This window comes from Cygnus atratus, chromosome 3 (assembly GCF_013377495.2).
Source record: "Cygnus atratus isolate AKBS03 ecotype Queensland, Australia chromosome 3, CAtr_DNAZoo_HiC_assembly, whole genome shotgun sequence".
NCBI lineage: Eukaryota > Metazoa > Chordata > Aves > Anseriformes > Anatidae > Cygnus > Cygnus atratus.
The window spans coordinates 62225532-62241600 of record NC_066364.1 but is presented as its reverse complement, the minus strand read 5'-3'; the positions used below and the strand labels follow the sequence as shown (position 1 = coordinate 62241600).

The 16069-nt window shown below is 41.8% G+C and overlaps 1 protein-coding gene across 1 annotated transcript; it reads right to left on the bottom strand.

The window, feature by feature from the left end:
- Positions 1 to 1668: 1668 nt before the first annotated feature.
- Positions 1669 to 8132, bottom strand: SMIM28 (small integral membrane protein 28). Its single transcript, XM_035538677.2, has 2 exons — positions 8022 to 8132; positions 1669 to 2088 (listed from the first exon to the last, which is right to left on the bottom strand). The coding sequence occupies exons 1-2, from the start codon at positions 8130 to 8132 to the stop codon at positions 1669 to 1671; spliced, it is 531 nt and encodes a 176-aa protein (XP_035394570.2).
- Positions 8133 to 16069: the final 7937 nt, after the last annotated feature.

Sequence of the window (16069 nt, the reverse complement as noted above, 5' to 3'; positions counted from 1 at the left end):
CCGAAACAACAGCTGCTGCTGTTCTCACCGTCTGGTAACCAAAAGTAGGCATTAGAAAAGGAGAAGATCTCAAAAATGTAGTTTAAGAAAATGGTGCCATTTCTGAATTACGAAGGACAGAGTGTGTTTTTTTCTTTTTTTTTCTTTTTTTTTTTCTTATTTTAAGAGAACTGTATGAGTATCATCAGTTTTGACCTGGACTATTTGGTGGTATGATTTGTGCCACTCTTGACATAACAACATGAAACTTAACTACCTAAAAGTGTCTGGTCTCTCTTCTACCAAATAGCGATGATTTATTCTTCTATTATTGTTACACTTAAGAGGAAAAAAAAAAAAAAAGGTAGTACATTCACAAAGCAGGATGACTTCTACACTAGCTCATATTGACAACTTGTGAAAGTTGCTATAATCACACAGTGCAAGTCAAAACAGCTTCTGTTTTAGGAGTTGTACCAAGACTACACATGGTCATATATATGTTGTTAAGCCACAGATAGTCGTAGAATCATAGAATAGCTCTCACCTGCAAGGAAAAAGCTGTCAGAATACATAAAATCATCGGATTTCATGACAGCCACCTTCCAGATGCTCAGAACAAGAGCATCTGTCAGCATAGTGAAAGTGCTATCCTGTCAGAAAGAGTTAAAGATATGCCACTGCCTAAAAGCAACCATGTGCAAGCCCTCCTGAGACACAGAACTGGCACCAATGCATCTGAATGATACTTACTTTGCTCTAGTGGTCAAGAAGTGAGTATAATGTTGTTTTGAAATAGAAACCAGATCTTTTTGTGCATTTGATTTTATTTTTTCCCCAATTCTCTTACACACTGTACCAAAAGGTCACAAGTTTTACTGTTTTAGACTTGTAAATTGAAAAATAAGTCAAGCCAGTAATCTAGAACTTTAGGACCTTGCAGACCTTAGCTTGCAGCCGTAGTGTGGGTGTGCTCTTGTGTGATGGTGCCGGAGTCTTCCTCACCCAGAATGATCAGGTCTTCTCTGGTTCTTCTCATTGTTCAACTGTAGTAAAAGACAGCCTTTAACAACAGCCCATAGTTGAACTTGTGGGGACAGTTCCTGCAATATTTTTTAAAGATTTATTTGCTTTCCTGAGAGCTGTGTTCATTACAGAGCACTGCAGAATGATATGCAATGTTTATACATGCTGATTAAGTAAATCAGCTTGTCAGAAATTCAATTAAAATAAACACATGAAGTAGAAAAAAAGCAAACTGGAATAGATTCATGCTAGGAGCCCTTTTTGTGACTGCTGAATCTGTAGCATAACTTATCATAGAATCATCTAGGCTGGGAAAGATGGTCAAGATCATGAAGTCCAACCATCAATGTTATGTTTCTTGGCAGCTGAGGGATTTCAGATGGGCAGATTCTCATCTGTCTGTAAGTTTAATCCTTGTATGACGTACTCGGTTTTCTCAAATTCCAACATTAACAGCCTAGAATTGATTTGCTGTCACACTGTACATGTAGCCTTGCTACAAGTGGAAGATAGAGAATCCTAGAATGAGGTGAAAAGGCTCATTCCCTGTTACTCCAAGTTTCTTCCTTCATAATTCACTGACTTTGGCTCACTTGGATTTTTTGCTAATTTTAAAGGCCATAGCAGATCCATGTTTGTGCCATGAGGGGCCACATGCTTCAGCTAAGGTGCTTCTGTAGGAAGTTTATTTGGTGCTGCTGGATGTGCCATGCTCTCTTCATAAGGAGGCACTGGATCTGGAGAGAGCTCAATGCGAGCATTGCCCAGGGTAGTCTTCATGGTGGCCTCCTCGTAGGATGGAGGCAAACACACAGAGAGGAATGTGGCATCAGGGAGCAGAGTGGAGTAGTGGAAACTCTGTTCACTGGTCCAGGGCAGCACGGAAAGGAAATTGGGCACCTCGTGCTCAGGCAGGGCCTCGGGGAGGTCGATGCTGAAGATCTGCCCCTGCGGGGTGGGGTGCTGGCAGCGGCGGTAAAGGAAGAGCAGCAGGAATGCCAGGAAGAGCATCATGGTGGCAGGCAATACGATGCACAGAAATGGCTCTATGTCTTCTTTGGTTGAACTTATCTGTTGTCTGCTCTGTAATTAAAGCAAATAGATAGTGCACTGGATTCCTGGAGACCCCTTAATCAGAGAGAAAATACATTCTCCATCCCCCCTGCAGTGAACTATCTGATGCATTCCCAAGTTATTTTCTGCCTGTATTAGTGGCACTCACCAATATGTTTTGCAGGCTAGTGATTTGTCAAATTCTATTTACCCATTTAAAAAAAAATCTTGTGACAACTAGACACGAAGATGGGGAAACCCACCTCCTTGAGAAGGGGAACAACAGACGGGAACTCTATGTATTTTGGTATGCGTCTTTATTACTCTTGAATTATGCTGGGACTAGCCCTCTTTGGAAAAGAGAGGTTAAGCTTTTAAAACTTGAGACAACACTGAATTGCAGAGGAGTAGGGCTAACGATCCACTGTCTAGTGTTGTTTCATTCTATTTGGAAAACTCTACTGTTTAATGAACAAATACTGTGACAACTGCCCCTTTCATCAGGACCTACTGCCTACCATGCCTGTTCTTTGGTTGCTATATTCTTAAAGGCCAGCCCCACATAAAACTTGGTGTGTCAGGACAGCGTGGACTGGGGCCCTTTCTTGCACTTGTTCTGCCAGCTATCCAAGAATCACTTTCCCTGTTTAAAACTGTGGAAAAAGAACTTCTGGGAGTCTTGGTAGCAGCCGGACTGGCTTGTCAGCTTAATCTCCTGCATAATACAGCACAAAAGACCTCTGTACTACAGCTTCTGAACCATGCTGTTGTGTTAATAGGAGTTACAAGCTAGCGTTGTTGTTGTGGTGTTTTTTTTTCCTTTTTTTAATAACATTTGAGCTCTTCAGCTGTGTTAGTTTAATTTTCAAACTTTAATATATATAATTTCCCATCTAGCTTCTAATAACTAGATCTCATTCACAGTTTAGTCTAGAATAGGGACCTACAATGTCATTTATGATCAATCATTCCCTTTGCAAGTACTTGAAGAGTAATCAGATTGCTTTTTCATATCTTCATGGTGAGACTAAACAGATCAATGTGTCAGATTTATTTTTGAATGGAGGCAGTTACTTTCAAACCAGGATAATTCTAGTGGTTCTTTCCTCAAACTGTCTGGAACAGGAATACAAATAGGCTGTTTGCAGCAATGCTTCTGGGGGAAAAAAAATGGTAGTAACTGATACACCTCTTTAGTCTACTAATACTTTCTCTGCTTATTAAAAGTCATGGTCATTCTGTTAGCTACAAAACCACACTGTAACCTGTATTCAACTGATTATCTACCGTGCATTTGTTACCTCTCCACTGCATAGTCATATTATTAAATTATTAGTATGTGGTCATGTTTAAGAAAAAAAAAAAAGTAAATAGGTTTTACTTTACAGCAAAACAAATAGTGTAGAGGAGATTTCTGCCTTTTTTTTTTTCCTGAGGTATTGTGGGTCTGAGGCCAAACCCATTAAAGTCATTTTAAAATACATTTAAATATCATGGATTCACTATTAAGCTTTTTTTCTTCAGCTGTCTTTTAACCACAGAAATGCATACTAAAGAATTGTCTCATATCCACTGATCATTTCTTATTAAAGAGTTTCTGGCAGTACAAGCAGTTGTCTTACCTCACCATTACATGAGCTACAAGAAGCAGCAGAGTTGGAAGAAAATGTTCATCTATTACTCTAATGTAGCCGTTAAATTATTTAATAAAATGAGGAGATTTTTTCTTATCAACTTTGCTACTTTTTTAGTTGTTGTTGTTGGTCTTAGAAGGTACAAAAAACAGTACACAAGAAATGAAGAAAGAATTGTGTTACTTCTGTGCATTATGGATATTGAGATTCCCTCGTACAGTTACGCAACAGTGCTTTTGTAATGGATATTTAAAAGAGCTGAGCTTCTGTACAGCACTTTTCATGATCCATGAAGAGTACATTTCTGAGGTTTAAGTTCTGGGTTTAATTTGTGGGGATTCAAGTGTTGTTCTTAAGATCTGTGAGTTGTGCACTGTTGTGGTTGTTGGTGAGGACAGAAGGTGAGACTGCCAGCGTTTGATGTATGAGGCTAGTAGAATCATAGAATCATTAAGGTTGAAAAAGACCTCCAAGATCATCTGGTCCAACCATTACCCTAACAATGTCACCCACTAAACCATGTCCCTAAGCACCAGGTCCAGCCTTTCCCTAAGCACCCCCCAGGGACGGTGACGCCACCACCTGCCTGGGCAACCCGTTTCAATGCCTGACTGCTCTTTCTGAGAAGAAATGTCTCATAATTTCTAACCTAAACCTCCCCTGGCACAACCTGAGGCCATTCCCTCTCATCCTATCACTAGTTACCTGTGAAAAGAGGCTGAACCCCAGCTCCCCACAGCTTCCTTTCAGGTAGTTGTAGAGAGCAATAACGTCTCCCCTGAGCCTCCTCTTCTCCTCTCCTCCAGAACAACCCCAGTTCCCTCAGCTGCTCCTCACAGGACTTGTGTTCCAGGCCCTTCACCAGCTTCGTAGCCCTGCTCTGGACACGCTCCAGGGCCTCGATGTCCTTCTTGTAGTGAGGGTCCCAAAGCTGAACACAGCACTCGAGGTGCAGCCTCACCAGAGCAGAGTACAAGGGGACAATCACCTCCCTGCTCCTGCTGGCTACACTATTTCTGATACAAGCCAGGATGCTGTTGGCCTTCTTGGCCACCTGGGCACACGGCTGGCCCATGTTCAGGTGAGCATTGTTCAAAAACTCCCCTCACCCCCCCCCATCCTTTTCCTCTGCACAGCTTTCCAGCCACCCTGCCCCAAGCCTGTAGCGCTGCATGGGGTGGTTGTGACCAAAGTGCAGGACCCGGCACTTAGCCATGTTGAACCTCATCCCATTGGCCTCTGCCCATCGACCCATCCTGTCCAGGTCCCTCTGCAGGGCCTTCCTACCCTCCGGCAGATCAACACTTCCCCCCAACTTGGTGTCACCTGCAAACTTACTGAGGGTGCACTCAATTCCCTGATTCAAATAATCAATAAAGATTTTGAAGAGGATGGGCCCCAAGACCGACCCCTGGGAACACCATTCATGACCAGTCGCCAGCTGGATTTCACTCTGTTCGCCACCACTCTCTGGGCCTGGCTGTCCAGCCAGTTTTTCACCCAGCAAAGAGTGTGCCTGTAAAAGGAATATGAAGCCCTGATTATCTTACCTTTAAGACCAGTGCACCATCCCAGTGAATTTCACTGGAAGGAAGCTTATATTTTAAATAATAGCCAAGGACCACTGCCTTATCCTTCACATATTGGGGGAAGCACAGCCTAGTGTTACAGCTGCCTGGTGCTTCCTGATCTGAGACATGGCCTCACACAGGGGCTCGGTTGTTGAGAATCCATGGGATGGCAGGAAAAATAGGAGGGACTGATGGAGTAGATGCAAATTTGCAGATGCCCATAACTTGAAGCATAAATCACAGTGACTTACTGTACATTTTGATATTACCTTCTGCCAAGCATTGTATGTAACTGGTTTTACATCGAGACGTGGCTCAAGAAGTATTTACTGCAGCTGATTAATATTTTGTAGGTATATCCAAACACACCAAAAGTACTGGGAGACAACTGAGCGGTGTTGGTCACTGTTTTTCTGCTGTGTTTTTGTGCCTGTTTCTGAGAGGAGTGGCTATGGAGCTACTGAAGAATGTTATGAAGATCTTGACATAAAGACTTGGAAAATCTTATAGCCGTAAGAACAGTGTATACCAAAAACTGTAATTAAACTAAACAAATATTTTTTTCTGAAGCTTTAAAGCTACAAAAGAAACAGTGGGCTGGTGGCTATAGGTATTGGAAAATAAGTGCCAGAAATGGAAAATAAATGTTCTAGAAATGAAACTGAATCTTCAGTAATTGAAAAATGTAAGCAAATTAACCAACTGCTGTATGTATCAAAAGAAAAATGTTAACATCTGGAAGTTTCCAAAGCAAACATATTAAGTGACTTAGGGAATTACTTGGTAGCATTTCTTTGACTGGTTTCTTTTGATACTACAGCTTCAGGTGAGGTCTGTATGCTCTGCCTGTGTTACCATGAGCAACTACTCTGGATTTTTTAATTGACATAAACAAGACTCGGACTTCCAGCCTGAGATAAGCTACAGACACACAAACACAGGGAAAACAGCCTGTATAAAGAGGAGAAAGCAGAAAAGCATGCAGCTGTAAAAGGAATTTAGTTTCTAAAAAGTCCTCTGTTTTCCCAGAACTGATTTTTAGTAGGATGGTTTGGCCATTGGGGGTTATTTCCCATCATAATCATTCTTTTCATTTATACCTTTGTGAGGACAGAAGCAAAGGGTCAGTTTTCTTCTGTGTGTTCAGTATTTTAGAAGTAATAAAGCCTTTCATTAGTAATCTGTCTGCCTGCATCTTTTTTTTTTTTTAACCATGCTGAAGATGTACAGTTGCCAGTTTACAGATTACATGACCCATATCAGTTTAGATGAGCTTTTATTCATGCCTGTTGATAAAGGAATGAAATGGAGAGTGCAGAGTTGTGTGGCATTTCCATAATGAGTAATTGAATGGTTTTGGAATTGAACTTTTAGTATAGATAAAAGAAACCTAGTACCTACTTTAGAAGGAAAAGACCTAATAATACAAAACCTGAGTTTAAAGGAAGCTTTTGTGTAAGGATAGGGGGGGAAAAAAGAAAAAGGAAAAATTAAATAAAAAGAGCTTGCTTGGCTTGCTTAAATTCCCATTGAAGTGGCTGTTCGATTGGTGCTAGAATTTATTATGTGAATGATTTGCTAGGGTACTTAGAACTTTATTTACACGACTTTTTAAATATAGTCCATATTTATGCTAATAGTTTGATATGGGGTTTGAAGTTGAATCAAGGAACTGGTACTTCTGAATGTTTTAACTGGATTTGGAGCAAAGTCTCCTTTGAAGTCAGTAGGCTGTGGCCCATGTATAGGTGCTTTTCGAAGTTCCATTCTGCTTCTAAAAGCTGATTCATTATTGCTTGTAAAAAGCAAAAACATTAAACTTTGGTGAACGGAAAAACATTTTGATGTGCTTTTGTATTTGGTAATAACAGCACAATTTTAAAGAGATCCTAGATTTACACTGCATTTTCAAATACTTATTAGAATATGCTGCTGGTGCTGCTGTCTGTTTCCAATTGTCAGACAAAACCAGTTTCAGGGTGTGAAGACATTGCCATTCAAACTCTGGCAGTCTTACTGATAAGGCAGACTATTAAAATCATAGAGGCATTCAAAAACTACTTTTTCTCTCCCATTTTGCCCCATTTTTTACCCATTTTGGTAATTACCACTCCTACCCCCTTTCCTTTTACAACAATATACTTGACTGCTAAGTAGCATGGCCAGTTTATTTGCTGGTGCTACTTGCCTCAGACATTTACTAGGGGTATATGTGAACCTGAAATTTTTATTCCTCATCTGAGAAACCCTTTCTCTGCATCCCAGCCAAAGACAGAAAAGCAGGCTGTGTTTTCATCTCTGATGGCTACTTCCCTCCCCCCACTTGCCTGCCTGTGATCCTCTCTCTGAGAAGTAATCAGCACACAGCTTAGAGAACAAGAGTTCATTGCCACCTGCTACGGACTCTAAACGTCTGTAGAAAGGCTTCATTGGACCAGATCCAAAGAGTAAACATGTATTTAAAAGAAAAGAAATCAAGGAATAACAGAATACATTATGCTTAAAAGAAAGAAACTTCTTTAACTGCCACTCCAGCAAGGTTTTCCTTCTGATGTTTATTTTTTTTCACCATATCTGTGGTGAAAAGAACTTAACAGCAATAAATAAATGCTTTGATGCTACGTAACTGAGCATTACTGCTTTAATACAGCTCGATACCCATGTATTAACTATGTACATACACTGAGGCACTGTACAAACGTACACACACATGCAAAGTCAAAGGAGATGCCACAAACACGAGCAGGAGGGTACAGACCTGGAGCTCTGTTTCCAGCAGTGGCCCACTTGGCTCATTGTTTAGCCAGTCGTAGTTCCCCCTGTCAGCGTGTCCCAATTTCCTCCAGTTGCTGCCTAGGAGCCACCTCATGCTTTCATCTACCTTGTCTTCTGCCTTCGTGCCTCTACCTTGCTTCGCTGCTTGCCACCGCGTCCCCGCCTCCCAGCCTCGACCTAGCTGGGCTGCTCTCAGCTAATGATCACTTGGAAATTGTATCTCTCCCTTCCAGCACCGAGGAAAGAAAAAATAAATAAATAAAAAATTAGACCCCCACCCCCCATCAGGAAGCCATGCAAGCAGATCTCTGATTCTCTCTCCACTTCCAACTCAATCTCCCTGGATTTGCTTCAGTGGCCTACATTACCAGCAAAGCTGGCATCAGGTATCAGGGCGCCGTGGCTGATAGCGCTCTGATTGGAGAGCTCCCCGCATTAGGATTATTAAAAGGGGAATTTGCATGGGAAGCTGAGACCACATGGTCCTGGCTCCATGTGGATAAATAACCGCCTGTATTTAGGTATCTAATAAACACTTTTCCAACAAAAAAATAATAACTTCTATGTCAAGAGTGAAAGTTCCCTCTCAGTTGCAGAGTGTGAGGAAGCACTGAGGGTCCAGACAGGTTTTTCTTCCCTGCTGCTGGCACATACAGTAAACAGTGAGAGCAGCTTCTGGGTAGAGAGGCAAGGACATAAGGCTAAATGCTATACTGAATTATTTAGCAGCCCGAGAATGTAAATGTTAATGATAAATCCAGAGAGAGAAGTCTGCCAGAGCAGCTTTGGTCACTGAGAGCACACGAGCGCTTTCAATAATGAGTTGTCAGTGTAGTTAAATCTGGACTCACTAGGATGCGTGTTGTTAAATAGAGATTGTTTCAAGTGAGAAGCCTTTGTGGTGTTTTTTAAGAAAAGAAAATGTCAGTGATGTATATTAACATCTGAAGGGAGCAATGTTTAATCTAAGTTGAATCAAGGTTTAACTCTTACTGAGAAGTTGGAACTGTCTTTTCCTTTTTTGCTCAGAGCAGAGGAAGAGGCTATGGTTAATATTCAGTTCAACTGTAATATATCTTGCGTGGCTTCTCAAGGTCAATGCATTAAAGCAAAATTTATGTTCATGACTGATAATACAAAATTGTGGGGTCAGAATTATCACATTTTATTTCTTGCTTGGGCTTCCTTAATTCACTGCTCCCAGAAAACTGTAGGCCTAACTGATGGCTGGCTGAATTCTTACAACTCCAAAAGAGTCAGTAAGAAGTGTCAGCTATTGACATGTCTAATCAGAGGATTCTGGAAGAGTCTGTTCAAAGATGGGCTTTGATCCCTGCAGCTTTGGCATACAGGGTGGATTTACCCTGCAGATAAATCTGGGCTGTAGGAGAAAAATGAGGTTGATAAACGCAGCCTGTGTTGTTACAGAAGTTGCAAGCTGAGCAGTGAACGGTGAGCAATGCTGACTGAGAGTTTGTTATCAGTGTTAAAGCAGCTGCACCCTTCATCAGAAATGAGATACTGCTCTTGCTGCTGCTGAGGAGGTGCTGCATGAAGTGAGGAAGGTCACCTAAGCAAAGCTTTTGCATGCTTGTCTGAAGACTCCTCCATTCCTGGGTGCCTCACTTGTCACCTTGGAAAGCACTTTGCGAAGTGGTGAGCGCATGCATCTGTGGGGCCAAGGTGTGAACTGCAGTGTCCCCTGAGCAGCTGGGTCCTAAACGTGACTCAACAGCACACACCAAGACAACCAAATACCTGCCGTGATGTCTCAATACCTTGTGTGGAAGCAGGAATGACAACTATATTTCCCAAACTGTAGTGTTAAAATAAATTCCTAAAGGAGTTTTGTGACTGCATAGTTTAAATCTGTCATCTCACAAGCAGGAAACGTTCATATACTATCTTAATTAGGGTCTTAATACAGCCCTTAAGATTATTAATGCTATTTTTAAAACCTTGCTGTAAATTTGCTTTGGGACTGTCATGAATAATGAGGAGAAGTAAAAGATTATGTGTACTTAGAGTGTAAACACCCTGTTTGGCATTCTTAGAATACCGTTAGATGAATTTTAGCCAAAATAAGGTGTGTGCTTTTAAGATTAATTGACCTGGTATACTAAGTGCTTTGAATTCTTGGCCTCTGGAAAATCTTTAAGAATGATTTAATTTAGTAGAGCTGCGGCCAAATGGGAATTTGGGGAAATGTGGTGACCTTCGTCATGCAGGTAATTGGAATATAAAATAATAGTTCTCTCTTTGGCTTTATAATCAGTGGACCCAGCAGGAAAATTACTGAGAGGATCGGAGAGAAAGTCTTTCTGCTGCCAGTGAGTGGTCTGAAGCTCATGTGATATACTGCATTTGTATATAAGACCTGCTTGTGCAAAGCTGAAAAGTCCAGACCGCCACTCTGGACTTATGTTGTGATGACCAATCTGTCACAGATTTCTAGCAACTCTGTGGGTCACATGTGACTTATTTCTCCTTCTCAAAGAGCTCATAGATATCACCATAGCTTGGGCATGCTTTAGCGTGGAGACTGAGAGGAGGAACATCCTTGAATCCAAGCCTCATGGCCAGCTGTCGACTTGCTGCATCCAAATGTGGGGAAGGCAGAACTTTGGAGATCTTCAGACTTTAACAGGATCAAAGCAGTCCCTTCCCCCTCTGCCTTTTGTTCTTAGAAATAATTTGTTGACTCATTTTGATTGATCCTGTCAATCTGGAAAAAATAGCCGGCATGGAATTGTACCACGAAATTGATTAAAGTTTGGTTAAAAAACAAAGAAAAAATTATGTTTGTTGTTATCAGTTAGAGTTGCTAATATCACTTCTAATGAGCAGGGAGAGAAGCCAGGGATAGGAAGCCAGTGCAGAAAATGGGCACCTCCTCTGTTCTCCATCTGTCATAAATAATTCATATTTCTGATCTGATGAGATGTTTGAAGCTAGTGGTGTAATTCTACGCTGTATTGCCACTAATATTAGCATGGAACAGAATGTCCACAGTGCCCTAATGCCTTTGAATTTTCTTGCTTTTTCCTTTCCGCATTTTTTTTCTGTTTCAGTGGCAAACCTTCTCTGCTATAATGACCCCTCTATTTGAGGATGGGTGTGAGGGCCAACCTGAATAATGCAATACTATTAATTGTAGGGAAGGAGGTGTTACAGCTGTAACTGTATGGTGTTATGAGGTGTAGGTTTATTGGATGAAGTGGAGGGAGATCCTGACTCCTGCCTATAACCAGCCGATAGGTTTAAGCCACAAAGTGGGTGTCGTGTCCTTCAGGCAGGAGTGGTGTTTGCTCCTGTCCCTTCCTCTTCAGTCGTGCAATTAAGGAGGTCGTAATGATGTGGTCTTTTCTGGTAAACCCTTTACTATATTGAGATCTGAGGGTGGTGGTGTTGTTGTTTTTGTTGTTTTCGTTAGACATCAATACCTTTATTTTTCAAACTTTTTCAAAAAGAAAGCACCTTCTGGAAAGCAACCTTTCCCCCTGCCCCACACCCTATCAAGCTACAAACACAGTCACTTTGGGGGGGTGGATGGAATCGGGTGTAAACCCACTGAAAACCAGTATGCTGGAGAGCAGCGTATTAACAGGCTGAGTGCACTCGCGGCCTGCAAAAAGAGGCAGGAGGAACCGGTTACAAAACGCTTCTGAGCCTGAGAGCTTGGTGCTGCCTGCCTTGGCACAGAAGCAGCAGCAGGAGGTTTTCCTGAGCGCTGATCTGAGGCTGCAGGGTTGGCAGCTGAGAGCTGAGCAGGGCCCCAGGGCAGGGCTGCGGCCACCTCTGGGCCGGAGCAGCCCGGGCTGCTGCAGGCTGCGGCCTGGGGCTCCACGGCATGCAGCTTTTGTTTTTTTTTTCTTTATTTTTAAACTTTTATCATTAGTTTCTCTCATGTTTGATCCCTTTCCTTCACAGCTGGTCATCCTTACCCTATATTCCTGTTTTCTCTTATTTAAGCCTGCCAGTGTGTCTTTATTTTTGCTTCAGCCCATGTTACGTTGCATAACCTCTTGGTCATCTTGTCCACACTTTGTAAATCTCTCGGGGTGCTGGGTCACCAGGCAACCTGCTGTATAAGAGCACCATGCGGCTGCCTTTGGCCTCTGGTAGCATCCAGTGCCTGGTACAGAGAGGTGGGTGCTCAGGGGGATCGGTAGCAGCTGAGGTGCTGACTTCCCCTTGCGTGGTAGTGTGCTGAGGCTTCAGAGAGCTGTAATGCAGGCACCATCTGAGTGATGGAGCCCATCACAGCAAATCTGGCAAGCAAAATCCCGAACTTTTCTTTGCACCTGAGCGTGCAGTGGCTGCCCATGAGAGCGCGTCTGGAGGACGTTTCGCTCCTCCAGGAGTGGCAAAGGTTGGAAAGGATGAATGTTGTCGGGGGCCATGAGGTTTAACCTTGAGCAGTGTGACATGTTTTTCCTCACTCTCCTGAACTGTTTGTGCGAGTGTGTGTGTGTGCACGTGTGTGACTTACATGTTTGGGAATTGATTTCAGTCTCATTCATGTTTTGGGGTAAGGGAGATTGGGTTGTAAGTATTTTTGGGAACTGTGGATTAAATGCTGTTGCATCTTTCATATTTTCAGCCTGAGATATGCCTGTTTTATTTATCCTATCTTACTGATGTTGTCAGGTGCATCTCTGCGATAATGCTTGTGGAAGTTTTGTTACCATCTTTGGCTCAGACTCTTTGCTATCAAAGTTGGTCGAAAGTTTGCCATCAGTTCTGCACGAAGGGGCAGATAACGAGCTCTGTATGTCATCTTAACCTGTCAGAGTTGAAGTGGGTGCAGGCCAGTTTCTTGGGTGCTCCTATTCAATGTAACGGAAAGCAAATGAAAAGATTCTTTGTTGTGTTTGTTTTAGTAAAGTGTTACTCAGGATGTATTAATCTGGCATAAGGATTATACTCCAAACACATCCAAGGTAGTTCAGTTTCCACTGGTGTCCGAGCTCCATGTGCCTGAACACTTAGATGGGCTAACTTATCCTGGTGACCGTGTGGCCTTGTGCTGTGGTGTCTGTGGCACAGCTTGTCAGGTGCTTTGCCTTTGGTCCTAAAGAAATGCTGTTCTTGACTGATTCTGCTTTTCTGTGAGGGAGTGTGCCTTTCCTGCTGCCACCCACTACTTGTGCAGCTACTGCTTTTCCAAGGTATGTAACAGCTTTGAGTCAGCTTAAGTTGCGAAAATTCTGTTTCATCAACAATCAAAAATCAATTTTCATCAATAATCAAAATTGAACCTCCTAGCATGGAGACAGCCAAAAAGTAGCTGCAATGAATAATAAATTAAGATATATATGTATGTATGCATGAAGTATAGGAATAGAAAAAAGATATTTAATTTGTATAATAACACTTCCGCTATTTTACCATAAGTTTCCTAGGCTTGTTTCTGAGTGCTGGATTTAAGCTGCTTCTGTGTGATTTACAGTTACCACTGCTCTCCTTGGAAATCCTACAGACCTTGTAAGCGATCTGTAGGTTCTTTGGCTGTGTTTATTCAGTGTGTTAGGAACTGATGAAATAATGTATTATAGTGAAAAAAATAGAAAACTTAGATTGCCCGAATTTCAACCTCTCTTGCAGCATGTTTGAAAGATAAATAAATAAATACCAAAATGCCCACAGCATTCTGCCATCTCTTTTACTATCATCATTGCAGAAAAAAGATTAGAAAATGGAGAATTCTCTTTTCTCCTGAACGTTCTTGTTTGGGGTGCTGATTAAAAGTTAATCATCCTGTTTTGCATTTATTTATTTATTTTTGCCATGGTCCAGGAGTTCTAAATGTCTTTCATGAGTATATCTAAGTACTTGTTTCTTGATCGGTAGGTAACTGTTTTTTTGTTTGCTTGTTTTTTGTTTTTACTAGATGTATGATTCATCCAGATTGAACCCCACTTCTTTTCACTGGTATTTCAATAACCTTTTAGTGCATTTGGATTTTTCTCCTTGTATGTTCAGAGTTGGTTGCAGCATCCTTCTGTACCATGCAGGGATTTAGTTAATTCTTTATATTCTGTCAGGTTTGCTAATGGCAGTGTTTGATAAAACAGTACATAATTCTGGCTATTCTATGATTTTACTAAAATAATTCATTCCAACTAAGTGCAGTCGATGATATATTTGACTGCAGTGACTGAGTTTCAATCCATTTTACAAATCTTTGTTCAAAACTTTGTAACTTTCTGATAGAATATTGTGCATTCCTGCATCAAATCCCTTGAGACTGTATCTAAATAGAGCAGTCTCCATGTCAGTATTTGTTGCTAGCACGGTATGTCTTTTGTACAAAAGCATGAGTGTATTTTCATAGCCAGGTCTGGTTAATATAATTTGCTGCTAAAAATTTATCAAATCTCCATGCCAAAGGAATAGGGTTCTTCCTAATGTTGCAGAGAGACATTATGGCTAGAAGCACTGTTTGAGAAGGGAACCCCCGTAGGTTCTTCTAACTACCAGAACTCAGTTCTTCTCAAGACTGGAAAAAATAGATACGAGTGACTTATTCTTCCTTTGTTATCACTGTAAGGTCAGGAGCATCTCCAGAGCAGAACAACTAAATGTATTAACATCCTCCCTTGCAGAATTAGAGAAGTCTTGGTATCTTTACTGTCATTAATAATGAATCTGTAAGACTATATTTGCTGTTGTTAAAATGCTCGAAACTTTTCAGAGCTTGAGAAATGCAGCCGTTGAAATACATTCCTCTCCCAAAACATATTTAGCAATAACAGTAAGAATGTGTGAGCGGAAAATTCTCTGTATAACCTGAAACAGCTGATGTAGTACCTGAGCTTGTAAAGCCGAGTGGGTTGCAGTTGCCCATATACGTGTGAGGATGAGCTGCGTGGTAAACTTGACCAAAGACATGGTAGTGGGAGGCATTCAGGATCTATAAAAGGTTAGGCAATGCTTACCTGCTTTTCCTTAACCCTGTTTTATGCCTGGTGAGGCAGCTTTCCTGCAGCTGCAGTTTGCACCTGTATGGGACTGTACAGGACACACTTTTTCAGCTTTGTGCTCAGCTGTCAAGGAAAGGCCCTCCGTGGGGGAGAGGGAGGAAATTACTCCAATCTGCCGAGTTCTGCATGCGTGTGAAACTTTCTGAATTGAAGTGTGCATTATTTAACAGAGCATCAGCTTTTGGCAATTTTGTGTTGTTTTAATTTAGGTGAACTGGAACAGGACTTTGCTTGAAATAACACATTTTGTTTCAAATAGCACACATACTGTTTCAATTTGGAGTTCACGTCTTGAAGCTGAATCTGTTCTGAATCTGGAGATTCCTACTTAGAGCTTATGGAGAAGGTGCACAGCCCACTGCAACCTGTAGCGTAAAGTTTGCTATTGAAATGAAATACATGTAGAAAATCTTAAAGGCCCTAAGACATTGCAAAAGCTTTATTTTCTCAAGTGCACTTGTTAATGGTTCTTCTCAGTAAAGTTAAGTCAAACCTCAATTCAAGGATGTGACCCTTGTTGCACACAGGCAGGTGGGATAGCCTTAAGTGCACGAAGCTTTACAAGCAGGGCTGATGGCATACATTGACCTCAAAACTACCTGAAGGGGCAGAAAGGGAGGAGAGAAGAATAAAATAAAATAAAATTCTCCCACCAGCCAGCAGGGAGAAGTGAGGGAGTCCCAGGGAGGTGTCCCCTTGGTGCAGCACTTGGTTCAGGAGCTGCTCGACTCCCTGATGATTGCTTTTGCTTATGATGCTGTCGGCGTCGATTGCATCAGGTGTGATGTGGTGCACGTGTGCCTGCTGGTTGGCCAGTTGCTAGACTTTGTGCACGTGTTACTGGGTGATGTGTATTGGGAAGGCAAATAGCCATTGCCCTAGCAGGTGTTAGAGTTGCCAACGAAAAACCGTGAGGGGAGTGTTGAAGGGATCTCACTGTGGAGCTGTAGCCTGAAAACTAAGATGTGAGGAGGTAGAGGGGGAAAAGGGATGATAAGAACAGGAAGAGCAGATGTTTTCTGACATAAGGGATATAAAAATGCTC

Coding starts and splice junctions, on each gene's coding strand:
- SMIM28 (XM_035538677.2), bottom strand. CDS start 8,132: ATGAGGTGGCTCCTAGGCAGCAACTGGAGGAAATTGGGACACGCTGAC. Junction 2,089..8,021: donor TGCTGGAAACAGAGCTCCAG/GTCTGTACCCTC, acceptor CTTTAATTACAG/AGCAGACAACAGATAAGTTC.